Source organism: Podarcis bocagei (genome assembly GCF_964188305.1).
Source record: "Podarcis bocagei genome assembly, chromosome: 9".
Classification (NCBI taxonomy): Eukaryota; Metazoa; Chordata; class Lepidosauria; order Squamata; family Lacertidae; genus Podarcis; species Podarcis bocagei.
Window position 1 is genome coordinate 29261197 of NC_138134.1, and position 19273 is coordinate 29280469.

Sequence of the window (19273 nt, forward strand, 5' to 3'; positions counted from 1 at the left end):
AGGTCATAACCTCATTCTAATATTACCGAAATGCATCCTGAGGTAATATTTCATTTTAAGGAATTAAAAATGTAAGATTCTTGAATTTTACTTTTTGGCTATATACGGTAATTATAAACCTCTGAGAGGCCGTAGCTCTCTTTTTTGATTGAGACAGCGTTTCTCAAAGGACTACAAATGATTTACAACAGAGCAGTCCCACGGAGAACATTTTTACTCCAGTACATATAGTTTAGGGATTGCAGCTAACACTATAGTCTTGGAGCATTCTATATTTATCAACCAGAATTTTCTACTCAAAGGATACATAGCAGCTTTAAGAAACACCTTTTGGATTTGTCGTTTTTATCACCTCCATCTAGAGTGCCTGCTGACAGATCAGCAGCATGTCAGAAATGGGCGAAGAACATGAAGACATGAAGTGTAAATTTCATGAAGTCTGTTGCTCCTACTATGCCATATATTTTTGGCCAGTAAGACAATATAAGTACTTGGTTTCAACACCCCATGTTGTGCATCTCATCTCAGTAGCAATTACAGCAAGAGTCCAGCTGTAAAAACCTGATGGAGATGCTGTGCAGATTCAAAGAATCAAAAGCACAATTCATTAGAAGTGCTTCACTTGGTTTCTGAAGCATTTTCGCTACAGGCACACACTGGCAGAGGGGTTCAAGGTCATTCTTATTCTTGCCTTTTTCCTACTCAGCAGAGGGCAAGCTACTGGAAAGCAACGCAGAAATGGAAGATTACTACAGATACAACATACAATTGTTCATGAAAGAGTGTTGGGGTGTGTGTGGAAAAAGCACAACACAAAAGAAAGAAAAAGAGAGACCTTGAGCTCATTTTTGAATTAAGCACTCTCTATTACAAAATAAAAATCGGCTGTTTTAATACCATTTATAGCAAACCATACTGACAGCTATCTGAAGCAACTAAAATATTCATAAAAACACTGCAGTCACATTTTTTGTTCAATAATAACCAAATTATGCTACTTAATATTCGGACATCATAACAATAACCCTTGATAACACAAAAAGCAAACGTGTTGACTGCACTCTTTAAAGGATTCAAGAAGCACATGCACAAAATGGTTTTTCACTGTTTCACTATAGGACTGCGGTCTGTGCCAATGTAACAAGGCTGCTGTTAACAATTAGCAGTATTCTAGACATTTTAATCATGGCAAAGCTGATTATTCTTGGTAAGCCTTACTCTCTTTTTTTCTTCATGCAATCAAAAGCTCCAATTAGGTTTTTCACATCAAGTTTTCTTCCCTTAAAATACTGCCCTTCAGTATGTGGGTTATGACTTGAACTTAGCTGGGTTTCACCACCACAACAACTCTACCATTTGGGGGGGAGAGGGAAAGGAGAATAAGAAAAAGGAGGGAACCTATAACAATATATTAAAGATAAAAATAATATCTCATATATAATTTTTATTACGTATTTTAGAGTTTTTAACATGCATTTTTATGTTGTGAATCACCCTGAGATCTACAGATAAACAGTGGTAAACAAATGGAGAAAGTATGTTAAGCCTGGGTAAGAAAAACCTGATATGTGACATGATAGACATCTTCAAATATCTGAAGGGCTGTCACATGGAAGATAGAAGAAGCTTGTTTTCTGCTGTTCCAGAGGGTAGGACCCAACCCAATGAATTCAAATTACAAGTAAGGATATTCTGATTAAACATTATGAAGAATTTTCTGACTGCAAGAGCTGTTCAACGGTGGAATGGACTACTTCGGAGGGTGGTGTACTCTCTTTCATTGGAAGTTTCTAAATAGAGGTTGAATGGCCATTTGTCGGGGATTCTTTAGCTGTGACTAGATGACCCTTGGGGTTCCTTCCAACTCTACAATTTTTTGATTCTATGATTCAGTTGTAAGACTGGCTAAAATTTGTGGTTTTATATGATGAACAAAGTAGAGGATATACAAAAAATATTAATTTTCAACTATTACACAAAACTTTATATATATATATATATATATATATATATATATATATATATATATGTATGTAAATAATGACATGGTTCAAATGTCTCCTGTGAAATATGCTATTTAGAACTCTTACTAACTTCTCATCTTCAAGTCAGAATATCTTAAGATTTCAATCACCAGGGCACAAGCTTGGAGAGTGTGCATGGAGGTCCTGAGCTGCTAAGACGACAAGACCCCCCTCTCAGCCTCACTGATGTAGTTCAAAGCAAAGCAAAGCAACACATTCAGCACCAACCTGGCTACAGGAGGTGCCAGAAGCAGGCATACAAGATGCCATCCAACCACCTTTGGGACTCTACTCCGTATGTGTGTAGGATTTGCTCCTTAGCCTTTTGTACTCAATAAGGCAGTCAGTATGGATTTTTCCTCAGGGTTTACTTCTGAAAACTTTCTCACGAATCAGTATAGCTGAAAGGGGGTGGAGGTTTAGGATCAGAGTATTCCTTCTCCTAGATGGACTACCTTCTGAGATTGATGAGCCCCATCTGCACCTCAATTCCCTCTATAGCACATGCAGAATCTACCTTCTTGACCGTTAGACTTGCTATTGGTCTTATCCACTCAATCAGGCAGAACCTGTCTTTGCATGCAGGAGACAGACAAATCCCTCACTCACGAGGGTTTGAGACATATCAGGTAACCTCACCTGTTTTAGCCAACCAGTCAAAGCAATTACCTGGGGTGTGGCCACCGCTGCATGCTGACAGCTTCTAGGAGATACAGATGAGAGTGGAGACCAGTGGTGGATGAACTACCCAGATAGAGCATGGTGTGACCCCACCAAAGGTATTTCCCCTCCCCTAACACCCCATACACCCCCTCAAGGCCAATATCTTCATAATTTATAAACATGTTTTTTTTAAGGACATGTAACTACTCTCCAAATGCAGTTACCTAAATTTGTATCCTCTGTGTGCGCATTTAATTTTCATGAAATTATATTATTTCTTATTTATTTCTTTATTTTAATATGCTTTTTATTAAATAAATAAAAGAATTTTTTGTTTTAAAAAACCCCAAATGCCTCTTTGTATATGCCACCAGTGGCTTAAAAATTTGATAACAAATTCAGGTTATGGTGGTATGCACTGATCCTAGCAGTACTCCTATAAAGGTTAGAGATGGTTAAGGGTGAGGGCTTAGGGTAAAGAATGGGGGTAGAGAATGCTCGATAGAGGAAGGATTAATTAACATATATACCAGATCTAACAAAATAATACCCACCTGCTGGTAAATTTTGCAAAAGTTGGGAATGCTCCAGCCATCATTAAGCATTTAGTCCTCCTGATTTCAGTAGGAGAAATAGGCAAGTTCACTAACTGTTTGAAATCAGTGAGTCTTAAGAGTGCTTAAGCTGGATTGTCCCATTTGTTTCTAACCGCTAATATTCTATATTACGGTATTGCAAAACTGGAGAATCAATTTATGTCAAAATCAAAATGGCTTAAGTGTTCTCGCATGCAGGCTACCACTCAATTCACTATAATAAATTATCACATTTTCCTTTTCTTTTGGCTTAGAAAAGCTATTTCATACTTATGAATTCCAATGATCAAAATAATTCTGCCAATTACGGTGTTCCATTCTGCTATGCATAGTCAACTATGTAATGCAATAAACTATGCCTGAATGGTCTGTTTACCCCACAGCAAGTTACAAGGAAAACTCTTTCCCCTTAAAGGACTTGTCTCTTTGAAATGCACAAACTGGCAAGAAGCCAAGGGAAGCTGGTGCTTAAGAAACCAAGACTGAGCAGTGCCTGTGTGCATTTCAATCTCAGCCAACCGCAGTAAATGTTATTGGAGTTTTTGTGCTGTAAAATTGCTGCTTTCATGCCCATTGCATCTGACAATAGGAATCCTTGATCTAGCATGAGGGAAGGAGGTTGATGTGCCTTCTAGTCAAAATTTTGCATTCCTTAAAAACCAGGGATACTACTTCAGTGTGCTCTTAATGGGTTAGTGACAGCAAGATTCATGTCAATGGTGCATCCGGACAGAGAAAGATACTAAATGGAGAAGTCTTTTGTAAGAGATGGGGAAGAGCAGAAAATTTATTCTTTTAAAGTTACCCTGAAGCTTTAATGGGAGAAGGGAATACATTCAAAGGCAAAGGTTGCTGAATGAATAGCTGAAATCTTTTGCAGCATCTTGAAAGCTTCTATTTCAATTTGCAAAGATTCTTGCTTGAATTTGGGTTCAGATTTAAAATAACTTCTAATGATGCAGGGGCAGATCTACTACAAAAGCAATGAAGCTTAAGCTTCAGGGGCCCCAATATTGGAAGGGCCCCAAAAGCGACACTGGTCCATCTTGATTGAAATAAACGGGTCCAGTAGATTCAATTTGAGTCACTCAACTCAAATAGATTAATTTTGGACGGATATATTTCCACAATCCCAAAGTTTGAGAGTCAGTAGTGCAGATGTTGCAAAGGCAGAGTGTTGTGGCAAATTGGCCGTTCTGCACTTAAATTCTTTCTATATATTGTCTCCGGAAAATGACATTGCAAAGTTCTCCAATTATGAAACTGGACGTGAATATGTGGCTAGAAAAACCAGAAAAAGAATAATAGAATCATAGAATTGTAGAGTTGGAAGGGACTACAAGGGTCATCTAGTCCAACCCCAGTGACTTTGACAGGCGAGAAAATTCAGGACAGCAATTTTAATCAAAATCTGAGATGTAGTAGGGTTGTTGTTTTTAATGTGGTGATCTGACATGGAACAACCTCATTGAAGAAGATAAGAGGGGTTACCCAGACCTCATTGCTGGTTGAGAAGGGTCCCCCATAACAGTTCAAGCTTCAGGGCTCCAAAAGCGTAGGTCTGCCACTAATGATATGCAACAGGGATTTAAAAGCTGTGGCCCCTGCAGATGTTGCTGGACTCCCAACTCCCATCAGCTCCAGCCAGCTTGGCCAGTGATCAGGCATGATGGGAGATGTAGTGCAGCAATGTATGGAGGCCCACAGGTTCTTCACCCCTCATAAGCAACTGTTTAAAAAATCATAGGTAAAAATATAAGATTTAAAAACTAGTTTCATTTTCATTTTGGTGACCCTAACCAAATTTCACCACTGTCAACACATTCAGCAGGATTTTAATATTATATTATTAATCTGGGAGAGGTATGACCTTAAACTAAGCAATCTTATTAATAATGCAGAGTAAGCTGAAATGTTGCAAGCCTGCTGAAGTGGTTTGCTGTACATGTATTCTCAATGCTATTTAGTCCACTTTTCAATAAATACAATCACAGTAAATACAATCACAGAAATAGATACAACAATGAATGAACAGAATTTAAGTACAGGTAGGACTTGAAGTAGAATGTTTAGGACCTCCACAGAACCTATCCAGTAGAAAGAAGAAGTCAGCAAAGGCTGATAAAATTGCACATTCTTCCAACAGGATTTCATCCAAAGACACATTTATACTCACTTTGCCCACACCATGCATTATTTTATAAAACTCTCATTGACCCCCACCCCCTTTTCTAAACTTAAAAAATCCTAACTGGCATAGTAGTCTTTCCTTGCAGGAACTAGATTTGACAACAGAACCATATTTTTATATAGGAAGCTGCTATGGTCATATAGAGAGCAGAAGATAAAGAATCCTATTTATGAAACAAAGTGAACACCCCTTCATATACCCCTATCATATCCCTCTTATTCTCCTTTAACTCTCTCTAACTTAAAAAACCCTCTCCCTAAACTAACAACAATACCAACAACAACTGTCGCAAGCATTCTTCATAGGGAAACTGCCCCTTTCCCATGAAGGATGGACAAAATGAATTACACATTTGCAAAGCAGAAAATGTATGGAATCCACTGTACAGGATGTGGTGATGAGTACTAGCTTAAATGTTGGCTGGCAGCACCAGGCAGCATGGCTGGGCAGCTGCTCCTGGCCTTCCTCCTCTTTCACCCACAATGCTACTTCTGGTTCCTCCGTTAGTGTCACCACATCCACTTCATGTTCATGTTATGTGTGGAAAGGTCCCACCCACTAGCCTCTATACCAGTAGTAGACTTTTACTGACCAGGAGGATTAGAGATAGGAGCTGGGGGGGCACCTATTGCAATGGGCATGGTCTTATGGGCATGGTGCTGATGGAGAAATGAAGGCTGAAGCTTACCATGTTTAAGAAGAGAAGAAGAAGAGTTTGGATTTGATATCCCGCTTTATCACTACCTGAAGGAGTCTCAAAGCGGCTAACAATCTCCTTCCCCTTCCTCCCCCACAACAAACATTCTGTGAGGTGAGTGGAGCTGAGAGACTTCAAAGAAGTGTGACTAGCCCAAGGTCACCCAGCAGATGCATGTGGAGGAGAGGAGACGCGAACCCGGTTCACCAGATTACAAGACTACTGCTCTTAACCACTACACCACACTGGCTCTCTGCTTAATGCTTAATGGCTTTCAAATTGGATAAACCAAATATATACAGCCTCCAGGTTTCAGTACCATTTGGGGCCAAAAGGTGGTATAAAATGTTTATAAAAGGAAATGAACAGGAATACTTATTTTTCACGCGTTGTTGACCAGAGTTAAACAAACATTAATCCTGACTTCCCCAGTTCCGATATAACGGGAATGCTTGTATTAATCTAAACTGGGGTCTTTGTGCCAAAGCTTAAGAATGGCGGAAGCCTGGTCTCATTAACAGGCTTATGAAGCCTACAATGATTGTCCAAACCAAGCCAATGTGGGTGTGAGTGTTCTCTTAAAGCTGTGAAAGCCATAATCAGTAAAGGAATAATTGGTCTTGGCTTCTCTCTCAGGTAACATATATTTTTTAAATTTTTTTTTTTTTAAAAAAGCCTGGAAATCAAATATAACCTACAGCTGTTTGTTATAACCAATTGCCCACCACTTTGTATAATTTGATTTTGGTAGGGATAGGTTGAGATGATGGGGAACTTTAATTTGCTCTTGGCAGAAGAACTGAATGCTTAATTAAACCGAACAACTGTACATTTTATTTCACATTAGAGGAGCAATGCTGACAGGTTTTTGGCAGGGTGATTAAAAGAAATATATATATATGTATGCTAGATTCATCAAATCAAAGATCAGATTTGGCTGGTACTCAGGAACATTTGTTGACTTTTAAAAGCCACTCCATTTTCCTCAAGCATGTTGAACAGAGAAATTAGTTGAACTGTACATAAAGGATATTGACCTCCTTCTTTATTGTCTGGTTTTGTATGAGGGGAGATTAAATGCCTTTATGGCTAGCTACTGAGAAATGCTTCAAGCATTCCTGTGCTAGTGCTGTGTATAAATCATAACAAATCAGTGGGCTTAGATGAATACAACATGCATTTTTGCAAAATGTACATGAACAAGCTTGCTTCGTATTTACTGAGGGGTTTTCCCCCTTCAAATTATTGTGTTTGAATAAACATCTTTGTAGTGTATAAACAGTTTTACCAAGATGCCTGTTATTCCCATTCTAAATGTATATACTTGAAAGTAAGTGCCATTATTCACAACTGAACTGTCATTAAAACAACTGTGTTTAGGGCTACCGTCTAAATGTTATTTTGTCTACACTAAGGGATACAAGGCGGGGAGAGAGAAAAAACGGATGGGAAATAATGTAAGAACATGAATAGGTTTGCACAGAATGCCAGGGTTATGGGATAAATGTTAAACCTCAGTAACCTCAGCAGATAACCTTTGAATCTTCAAGTTCAGTTTCTGTTAGACTGAGTCTACATGTGTTTGTTTGCTGATGATCTAACCAATTCATCAAAGAAAAAAAGCAAAATATGTACTCTTGTTTAAGCAGACAAGAAACTAACAGTGAAAACATGTAGAAAGAAGAAAGCCCCAATGAATTAAATGAGACATTTCCAGGTAAATGTGTACAGGATTGCAAACTAAAAGAACAAGTCTCTTCTTTCTGTGAATTTATATAAGCTTTACACCAGAGCATCTATGACAACCACCTCTTTCTAGTTGGTTTTTAATAAGCCTTACTCTGTAAGCTACAGAACTAGTCAACCATCTCCATTGCATAGGAGATGCTTGAGACCTAAGTATTGCCTCTTCCTATGCAAGCTTGCTTGTTCTTCTAAGTCTCTGCAGACATTCAAAAGGTGACCCTGGTAAGAAACCTGCCAAATTGCAGACAATTCAGTCCAAAGGCTTTGGTGCTAGACATTATTTAAATTGTTTTTGCGTTGGGGAGAAGTAAAAGACATTCATTGAAATGTGAAAACACTTCCTCTGTGTACAAGCCTGATGAGCCAATCACAATGGAGCTCTCCTTCAGCTCTCCTCTATCACCACCTACTGCAACAAGCTTGCAGACATTATTCCTGCTTTCAGCAGTTAAAAAACAAAAGTCTGGATTGCTGAGGTGTCACGATGTGCTTCAAGAGCCCCCACTTTGATTCGCACCACCTTGTACAGATCCCACTTCAACTCTGACAAATAAACTCTGCTTCACCTTGGGATTCAGGACTGATCCGAATGCAATGCACCTCCGTAGTATACGGTATATTTTATATGCTTTATATATAATAAATGAAGAGAGTACATACTGCTGTATAAAATGATTTTATAAATCCGCCCAGATTGTCCAGTTCGCCACTATTACTGCTGGTTGCTGATGCATGCTAAATTTGTATTTATTATTGTTGTTTGATAGGTAAACATATATTTGCCTTGCCTAGCACAGCACTTTGTCTTATGAGGCACCTGGATTACTCAACTCTGCTGGTACGCTCCAAGTTCAAAACATGCTAATGTTATTGGAGTCAAATATTGTGTGATAACAAAAAAATAATAATGTACGTTTCAGGGGTGGTAAGAAAAATACAAATTTAAACAACGATTAGAGCACTGAAAGAACACCACACATAAATGGCTCACTATCATATTATGAGCCGATTGTTCATTACAATTATATATACCTATTTACACATTTGTCAACTAATGTTGCAGTAATAAAATATAGGTACCCTTATACTAGAGAAACCAGGCCACCTTTTGCAACGATGCACTGATCAGAAATTTTTTCTTCTTGTTTTAAAACTTAGGAAGTGGTAGCACTTTTTTCATTTCCCTCAGGAAACACACTTGCACTGTAATATAATCCACTGGCAGAAAAGTTTTCTTACTACCCAGCCTACATTTTCTCTTCCTAAATTTTATTGCTCACAAATAAATTATATGCAATGCACAGGGATATATCTTCCACTCTTGATGTTCTGTTTCTTCCCTGTCCATTTTTAGCCAGTATGTGCAATATATATCCAGCCTTTCAAAGATTTCCATGTGTATCAACCCCTTCATCTTCATGGTTAGTTTTTTTATACTTTAAAATTGATTTTTTTTTATATCCCCTCTTCCTCTTAAAGGAACCTGGGGCAGCAAAAGTATCTAATAAAAATGCAATTAAAGATAAATTGAAAACATATTTTAAACATTTAAAAACTGTTAAAAACACTTAGAAATTGCTTTGTGGCTACATATTATATTTTGAATTACAAATCATTTCATTTGTATACTTTGAAATTTTTCTTTCTGCTTACTATCCTTACGCATTAAAACAATAAAAAACCCAAAAGCATAGAAATCATGAAGCGCAATAAAATATGCAACCATTTAAGGAAAAATGGCTGCTTTTTATACCATGATTCCCATTTTTACATACCACTGTAAGAGTCCGCTTGACAGCCACACAACATGGAAACCTTAGCCCTGTTGAGACATTCAGCCTTATCAGCCTTAAGGCTGAATACAGAGCCAAGACTGTACATGCCAGTCCAATGCTTCCTGCAAGTTAGGTGCACCCACTGCACCATCCAAATTTCACATGCCTCTCACTAATATCCGAAGGGGACACCTAAGTATATTCATCCTAACATGCTTAGAAGTTGCCTCATGATCAGGAACCTTGATAACACAATGAACTTGGGGACACCATCATTTCCCCAAAAAGGTTCTCCTTTTTTGTATGTTGGGAACATTTTCTCATAACACAGTATAATAGGATACCTAGGGCCTACTTCAAATTAGCTGCTTAAAAACTTACACCCATAATAAATATGGAAATGTGGGTGCTTAAACTCACTGTTACCACACCTCTATTTGAAACCCTAGTGTGGAGTCGCTAGTGTGGAGTACAGCATGCCAGAACATACACTGCTGTCCCACAAAAATATCATATCCCACCTGAATCAACTATTAGCCCTGCCAATGGCAGCAGGGACGAGATGATTGTTGCTGTCATTAGAGATGAAAATATATATAAAATGTTTCTTTGAAGTTAATTTCCTATCTGAATATTAACTGATTTTTAGTTGGGTAGTTATGTAAATTTCAAGATATCAAAAAGGATGTGATTCTGTCACTAATATTGCACACACACACTTTTCACACTCGAAAAATGCTCAAACTCACACTCTGCAAAGGTCAACTTGTACAATGTGCTCCTTAGCACAAACAGGACCTGGGAATTATCAGCTCCTTCCAATCATGAGCCCTGTTTGTCCTTCTCTGTGCTTTACTTTTCCTAAAATGTCCCTAAACATATCAATGAGGCCTATCTCACTACCGGGCAATAATTACATTATTTATTATTATTATTAAAAACACAAACCCTCATAATTGCCAACATTTAACTGCTGCCAAGCAAATAAATGCATAATGCAACGGCAAAAAAATGTGTGACATATTTGGTCTTAGAAGGTTGGCTACGTAAATAATTTATATATTTGCACAGTGAAGCAGCTGTGTCAGGAGGCAGCTACTGGGCTGGGAAGCACTGGCAAGGTATTGGAGGTCAGCGATGTATGCCAGGCATCTTACCCTGCCACTTTGAGCTAATCCTGTTGCCTTCATGTGTTCATGGAGGATAGATACATGGGTGGCGCTGTGGTCTAAACCACTGAGTCTCTTGGGCTTGGCGATCAGAAGATCAGCAGTTTGAATCCACTCGACAAGGTGAGCTCCTGCTGGTCTGTTCCAGCTCCTGCTAACCTAGCAGTTCAGAAGCATACCAGTTAGCACAAGTATATAAATAGGTACCGCTGCGGCAGGAAGGTAAACAGCGTTTCCATGCGCTCTGGCTTCCGTCATGGTGTTCCACTGAGCCAGAAACAGTTTAGTCATGCTGGCCACGTGACCCAGAAAGCTGTCTGTGGACAAATGCTGGATCCCTTGGCCTAAAGGAAGTTAAAGGCTGCACCCCATAGTCGTCTTTGACTGGACTTAACTGTCCAGGGGTCCTTTACCTTTCACCATGGAGGATGCTGTCCCACTGGCAGCACTGGGCTTTTGTAAATGATACAGGAGAGAGGGTGCTTCTCTGTCAGCAAAATGTCTTGGGCTAGCGCTGGTTGTATTTAAACATTACGGATTATCTGTGAGCTTACGAAGTCAATTTGGTACAGGCAACTAGAGTATATTTTTACAGCAAAGCTGAGCTAAATGACATACAACTGGAAAAGAAACATCTACAAAGCTAGGCAGGTATTGACTGCAATTCTGTACAATTAAGAATCAATGTTTCCTATATAATGAAAACGCTACTACATCTCAATTAAATTAGGACTTTTTCATTAAATATGTAATTAAATAAACAACAAAAAGTGATTCTGTCTTCTTATTTTTGCTTGGTTTCAACAAAGTAAATCTACTTGTGCTTTCACATATGCACTCAAACAACTTTGCTAATATTTCATTAGAATGAAGAAACAGGATGAAAAAAAATAAAAAGTGCGCTTAAACTATGGACAAGATGTGCTGATCTTACCATGACCTGAGGCAAAAACTGAAACAGGACCGGTCTGTACTAGATAAGAGCTGGCAGTATAGTCCTCATCAGTGTCAGAGTCCTGAACTGGCTGGATAGCACTAGTACTTAGCAACCATCTCTGGTTGTCATGGAGATTAGGTGATGGAGGAGGGGAATGTAAATGTTCAATAACGGATTGACTAGATGAAGAGGATGGCATGGGAGGACCTAAGGAAAAAAATAAAAATATTTTTTTTTAAAAAAATGGTTAGGGTTGTATGAGTGACAGATCAAAAAACACTGTTTACATCCTTCAAATTATATCTATTTATAAAAGTTTAATAAATCATGGTCAAACAAAATGATAGCACATAATGAAAATGTTCATTTGAAATTCATGATGCTATGGATAGCTTGTGGTATTGACACTGTATATATGATGCTTGTTTTCCTGAACAACATAGCTTTTAGAACCTAGTTGTATATAACAGCAGAACCGGATAATTTAATTATTAAGTTTCACTTTATTTTAATATTAATTCAGAGTTTTAAAACATCTCTGACTGCAAACTTTGACTCAATGGTTCTGCTCTAGTTTCAGAGACTAAGTACAGTGGTGCCCCGCAAGAAGAATGCCTCGCAAGACGAAAAACTCGCTAGACGAAAGGGTTTTTCGGTTTTGCGTTGCTTCGCTAGACGAATTTCCCTATGGGCTTGCTTCGCAAGACGAAAACGTCTTGCGCTTTTTTCTTAAAGCTGCTTGAAGAGGTGCAGTTGCGACGGACCGTGCTTCGCAAGATGAAAAACATCGCAAGACGAAAAGACTCGTGGAACAAATTATTTTCGTCTTGCGAGGCACCACTGTATTTGCATAGCCCACTTGCTTTAATCTATTTCTTCTTTATTGTGTCTGTAGAACAGAACAGAGCACTTATGAATCTGTAATCCTGTACAGGACAAACATCAGTATGTTTTACAAATAGATTGCAAGGCAGAAAATGACAGGAAGTGAATATGGATTTTATACTAGCAATAGAATACTTTTTCTTTCCAATATAATAATTTTTGAATGGCAGGGGTGGGGGAAATACCTATACATTTGACAAATTATTTTGCTCAGACTCTTATCTCCTTCAATAGACAATGCTATTTTCCCCCTTTAGGCATGAAGAGACTGGCCTAGATTTAAGAAACCTAGAGATCCATTTTCACAAAATTCCATGTTGCTAACATACACGAATAATTTTTCAGATTTCATTGCATAGATAACAATTGATAACTATACACTGATCCAAGTTGAAATCCCACCTTACACATGGACTCATTGATCACATATTCAAATGTCTTACGTATCAAAGCATGTAATTACAGGTAGGTAGTCATGTTGGTCTGCCGTAGTTGGGGAAAAAATAATAAAAAAAATTCCTTCCAGTAGCACCTTAGAGACCAACTAAGTTTGTTATTGGTATGAGCTTTTGTGTGCATGCATACTTCTTCAGTATCTGAATAACAAACTTAGTTGGTCTCTAAGGTGCTACTAGAAGGATTTTTTAAATTTTGTTTTATCAAAGCATGGTTTAATGTGACATGAATGAACCGTAGCAAGCCTTGGGATCACATGCTTCCCTGTCTCCTCCCCCTCTGCGGCTGCAAGGAGTTTGGAGGCTTCTGTTTTAAGTCACCCAGTTACATGTTATCTGGAACTATGGTTAACATTAACTATGGCTAGTTCAAATAAGCCAACTAGACAAACCACAGTTTTATACTAATTAGAGCAACGTCAACCACAGTTTAAGTCCAGATGGCATGACAAATCACAATTAACCAGAAGTGGAAATGAAAGCTTCCAATGTCCTCCTTGAAGATGTATGGAAAGAGGGGAGGAGTATGTGGCATTTGATCATGTCCATTAGAAGATTCTGGATGTGTCACTCTTGTATTCAATGTCCCATCTTATAAAATGGAACAGTGGCCATCTACCATATTTTCTTAGCCTTAGGACATGACAGAAGTAAATCTAAGTACCGTATTTTTCGCCCCATAGGACGCACCGGCCCATAGGACGCATCAAGTTTTTTGGGGGGGAAATAAAGGGGAATTTTTTTCCCCCCAGGCGCTTGTGGGGCCGGCAGCGGGGAGAAGCGCTCTTCTCCCCGCAGCCCGCCTTCAGATCAGGTCTGGGGACAGCGGGGGGACGCGCTGCGCCTCCCAGCTGTCCCCGGAGCTTGCGAGGCCAGCAGCGGGGAGAAGCGCTCTTCTCCCCGCCGCCCGCCTTCAGATCAGGTCCGGGGACAGCGGGGAGAAGCGCTGCGCCTCCCCGCTGTCCCCGGAGCTTGCGGGGCAGGCAGCGGGGAGAAGCACTCTTCTCCCCGCCGCCCGCCTTCAGATCAGGTCCTGGGACAGCGGGGAGACGCGCTGCGCCTCCCAGCTGTCCCTGGAGCTTGCGGGGCTGGCGGCGGGGTCTCCCTGCCGTCAGCCTCCAAACCACTTCGGGAGACAGCGGGATGGTGGCGTTCCGCCTCCCTCTGTCCCCCGACCTTGTGGGGCTGGTGCTGGGGCTCTCCTGAAGCCTGGAGAGCGAGAGGGGTCGGTGCGCACCGACCCCTCTCGCTCTCCAGGCTTCAGCGAAAGCCCGCATTCGCCCCATAGGACGCACACACATTTCCCCTTCATTTTTGGAGGGGAAAAAGTGCGTCCTATAGGGCAAAAAATACGGTATGTGTGTATATGCAGACTATAAAGTTACACTTCAAAAAGTTCATAAAACATTTTCTGTTAAAACAGGATCATATGCAGCTGAGCCAGAAAAAAAATGCATAGGTAATATATTATACCATAAAATGGCCAGATTTCAGGCATTCTCTTCTCTCTATAACACAATGGCTATGTAATAAGTGACTTTTAATTATGAATCCATTTTATATTATAGACCCCCTGTATGCTATCCAACCTGCATAACTTGGCACTGGCATTTATCTCTCTGCTGGATACTAGAGCCTTCTGCAGTCAACCTGTGGTGACAGTTATCTCTTAATTAAAACTCTACATGCAAATAGCATTACTGAAAAGTGCTGTAGCAGAGCGCACACAAAGCACTATTATTTGTAACGGCACAGGCCTTGTTATCTTCAGTTTTAATACTGGGCACCAGTGTACTTAGTGTTTAAGTTCTCCCTCTGGGAAATATGCTTAACAAATTCTTATTACTTAAGATACTAATAGATATTTCCATAGTCGTGACACATTAGTTTTTTAAAAAAAAAATTTACAATGCTCCTTCTTTAAAAGCAATTTTTATGCAACATCTTTTTTTAAAAAAAACACTTAAAAACCAACAAAAACCAACAACGTAGTGGATGATGACCCATTTACCCTTGCATCAAGAAGTATGCTTTTGAGTTTCAGACTCCTCCGAATTCTAATGAACTGTCAGCTATATCTCAAGATACAAATCTGAGAAGAAATGATATATTCCCTTAAATGGAGAATTCAAAGGTGTCATTTATAAACAAAAAGGGTGATTACTTAGGTGTTCATTTGAACTTCCAGAGCAGAAGCAGCTGAAGTTCATAAAACACGAGCTGAGGTTCTACCATTGTCACATCTCTTTTCTTCAAAACACCCCCCAATCATTTCTCTATTCTTATGATGCTCCCCCACCCTGGGGAATTCCCCCACAAAGCCTTTACTTCTTCATCATCACAAGCTCCCAGAACAGTTCACTTACTGCTTCTTTCCTAGACTCAGTTTACCATCACAACAGAACCCGCCCTTCACATTATTGTTTATATTTTGCTGCTTATTCATCCTTTTCCTCGGCTTCCTTGATTCTACTGCATGTCTGGAAGCAGGGCTTGGTACAGAACATGCCTCTGTTGTTATCGTAGCATATATGCTCAGAATGTGAACTGAAACTGCCCGATATTTCTATGTGGCCACCAGATGTCTACTCCCTTTTGAAAAGAACAAGAACATTTTGCTTAGAGGTGTCATAAACGCCACAATCTTCAAAGCATCTACCCAAAGCAGCAGTAGATGCTGGCTTATTAGACTGAAAGGGGCACTCTCTCACCAGGTTCAGGCTACCCCCAGCCTGCCCATTTCCTTCCTGCCAGACTCCTTACCTACTACCAGTCCAGAGGTTGGCACTGGCTATTGGCGCTCTCCTTAGCAGGCAATTCTTTCCTATAAAGAGTTAGAGGCATAGGAGACTTAAATATATAAGAGGTTTTAAGGGGAGCTGTAGTCTTTGCCCATGATGAAGCAGTAGGAGGAAAGTGAGACGTTGGGGAGAAAGGCAGGCTGTCAAGCTTGGTGAACGGATTTTAGCCCCTCAGACTGCTCTGGCTCTGGGCCTTGCTCTCTGTCTAAGAAGAGCTGGCAAATGTTAAGTACTAAGGAAATGTGCTGCAGTAGTTAAGAGTTCTTAGTGTCATTGCACTGGAGGAGGAAAGAACAAAACCAGAATTAGTTGGCTTTGCCAACAATTCACCTCTTCCCCCTAGCTTACCAGTACCACTGGACACAGGCTGCCACTGAATATAATAATAATTTATTATTTATACCCCACCCATCTGGCTGAGTTTCCCCAGCCACTCTGGGTGGCTTCCAACAAAATATTAAAATACAATAATCCGTCAAACATTAAAAGCTTCCCTAAACAGGGCTGCCTTCAGATGTCTTCTAAAAGTCTGGTAGTTGTTTTTCTCTTTGACATCTGGTGGGATGGCGTTCCACAGGGCAGGAGCCACTACCAAGAAGGCCCTCTGCCTGGTTCCCTGTAACCTGGCTTCTCGCAGCGAGGGAACCTTCAGAAGGCGCTCGGCACTGGACCTCAGTGTCTGGGCAGAATGATGGGGGTGGAGATGCTCCTTCAGGTATAATGGACCAAGGCTGTTTCGCAGCAGTTTTCAACCTGTGGGTCCCCAGATGTTGTTGGACTACAACTCCCATCATCCCTGAGCTCAGGCCTTGCTAGCTAGGGGTGATGGGAGTTCACGAACACTGTAGTTCAGCAACATCTGGGGACCCACAGGTTGAGAAAGGCTGGTTTAGGGCTTTAAAGGTCAGCACCAACACTTTGAATTGTGCCCAGAAATGTACTGGGAGCTTATGTAGGTCTTTGAAGACCAGTGTTTTGTGGTCTCAGTGGCCGCTCCCAGTCACCAGTCTAGCTGCCACATTCTGGATTAGTTGTAGTTTCCGGGTCACCTTCAAAGAGCGCATTGCAGTACTCCAAGTGAGAGATAACTAAAGCATGCACCACTTTGGCGAGACAGTCCACAGGCGGATAGGGTCTCAGCCTGCGTACCAGATGGAGCTGGTAAACAGCTGCCCTGGACACAGAACTGACCTGTGCCTCCATGGACAGCTGCGAGTGCAAAATGACTCCCAGGCTGCACACCTGGTCCTTCAGGGGCACAGTTACCCCATTCAAGACCAGGGAGTCCTCCATACCTGCCTGCCTCCCTAAAACAGTACTTCTGTCTTGTCAGGATTCAATGTGTTAGCCACCATCCTCCTCCACTGAAGAGCAGCCCAGTTAAGTTCATGGAAAAACTAGTTTTAGTGGTGTGAAATTCCTAGTTAAATTATTCAATAGTAGGAGACAGCTCAAACTGTGCAATTAAAAGAAGTATGTGTACAAATTCCCCACAAAGAGAGATTTTTTTAAAAAAAATGTTGTAGCTATTATGGCAACAGCCGCTACCTAGCTAGTACATCATTAAAGGAGGTCAAGTTAAGCAATTTACAATCAAGTATGGCTTTCCTCCAACTTTAGCAAGTAATTTTCTGTGTGACGATCTGAGCTCTAACTAGCATACATTCAGTTAGACTAATCTGGCATACTATTCTTGCTGGGTACTTTTTTGAAAAGCTAGCAAGCGTAACACATTGCTCTGTGCCAAAGCCAAAGTCTGTATAGCCAGACAGAACTCGGCATGAATCTCAAGTTAAACATAAGGGAATGTTTCAGGGGGTTGAGATTCATAAAATATTGTTTTCTTGGTGCACAGGCCAGCGAAATCCACAGTTGAAGTTCTTTTGTGAAGCTAAACTGCCTTTAAGCAATGAAGCAGTATAAAGGAGACAGCTCTTGCATCTTTAGAAAAGCTCCCAGTCCTGGAATCTGGGCAGGGACCCCCTGACTGTTTCCATTCTGAAGGGAGCCAACTCTTTTTAAAGCTTCCATGCCTAATTATGCACAGCTGCTCCTGATTAAAGCTGAAGCAGGTAGACTGAGTTTTAGGAGATGTTCTCTTAACAGAAAATCACAATGGTCCTTTAAAGTCTAACTCTCCTAAATATGAACATCTGATCATGCTTAGCTTTCCAAAATGTCTTTTCAGTTGTATACACACTCCCTTCTGGAACAGTGAAACAAAAGTGACCTGTGTCTACACAGAGGCGTCAATCTAGTGCATTGCTTAGGTCACACTGAAATCAGATTTGTTTTATCCTAACAAGACTCCTGTGCTGGGCCTCAGACAAGCTCTGCATGGGCCTGCATACAACTATCTGCACACATGCCCTATTGGTACTTAATTGGAATAATAGAATCAACAGATTAGAAGATGGGGGAAACACAAGAACAATACCATGAACACCTATGGGACTATGAACATCAATGGGAAAAACTAAAGTTACTCCGCATATTCAAGTACTTCTGGGTGTGGACTTCTCGAGTCTAATTTGAACAGGGGAAAGTGGAGTAAGAGCTAAATAATTCTCAAATGGGTCTCAAACCCTCCGTGAGTGAGGGACTTCACCTGCGTGCAAAGACAGGCTCTGGTGGATTCAGCAGATGAGAATAATAGTGGGTTCAACGATCAAGAAGGAAGTTTCTGCAGTTGCTGTAGAGCAGGCATCCCCAAATTTGGCCCTCCAGATGTTTTGGGACTACAATTCCCACCATCCCTGACCACTGGTCCTTTTAACTTGGGATGATGGGAGTTGTAGACTCAAAACATCTGGAGGGCCGAATCTGAGGATGCCTGCTGTAGAGGCAAGTGAGGGGCAGGAGGATATATTTGAGAGAAGAAAAGGCCAAGGAGTAAACTCCATATACACTGCCCAGGCTTGCTCCCTGGAGATGTCACTATGTGGTTTGACTTTGTCCCTGGAAGCATACGCCATTGCCTTTAGAGCCCAACAACAACAATGGTCAAATGTGGACAAGCCCTAAGAATGTGAGAGGACTCCAGTGGGGGCAGTCTCAATGGAGCTTTTCAGCCAGTCTGGCAAGACACAAAGGTGTCAGGACTTGACGTGGAGCTGCGTGGAGATAATCTACATTGGCAAGACACAGCACGACATACAACAACTTAAAAGCCTGTGTACAGGAGCACCCAGCTCTGGTCCCACGGATGTGGGGAGGGGGGGGGGAGAGAGAAGACAAAGGGAGAGAAGAGAGATAGCAAGAGCACAGAGCGGCAAAGGAAGGATGTGAAGAAAGATGAGACACAAAGTGAGAAGACCAAAGAGTTTTAGAACAC

General features: G+C 40.7%; 1 protein-coding gene across 31 annotated transcripts in view; it reads right to left on the bottom strand.

Annotated features, from left to right (window-relative positions):
- The window catches only part of TENM3 (teneurin transmembrane protein 3), a 1319439-nt gene that overhangs the window by 163566 nt on the left and 1136600 nt on the right, over positions 1 to 19273 (bottom strand). For 21 of the 31 annotated variants that reach the window (XM_081208578.1, XM_081208577.1, XM_081208575.1 and 18 more), the window contains one exon: positions 11796 to 12005. The exons of the other annotated variants lie outside the window; for them this stretch is intronic. In XM_081208578.1, the coding sequence (XP_081064704.1) occupies positions 11796 to 12005 (210 nt within the window). The remainder of the gene's footprint in view (positions 1 to 11795; positions 12006 to 19273) is intronic. 31 annotated transcript variants of the gene reach the window in all.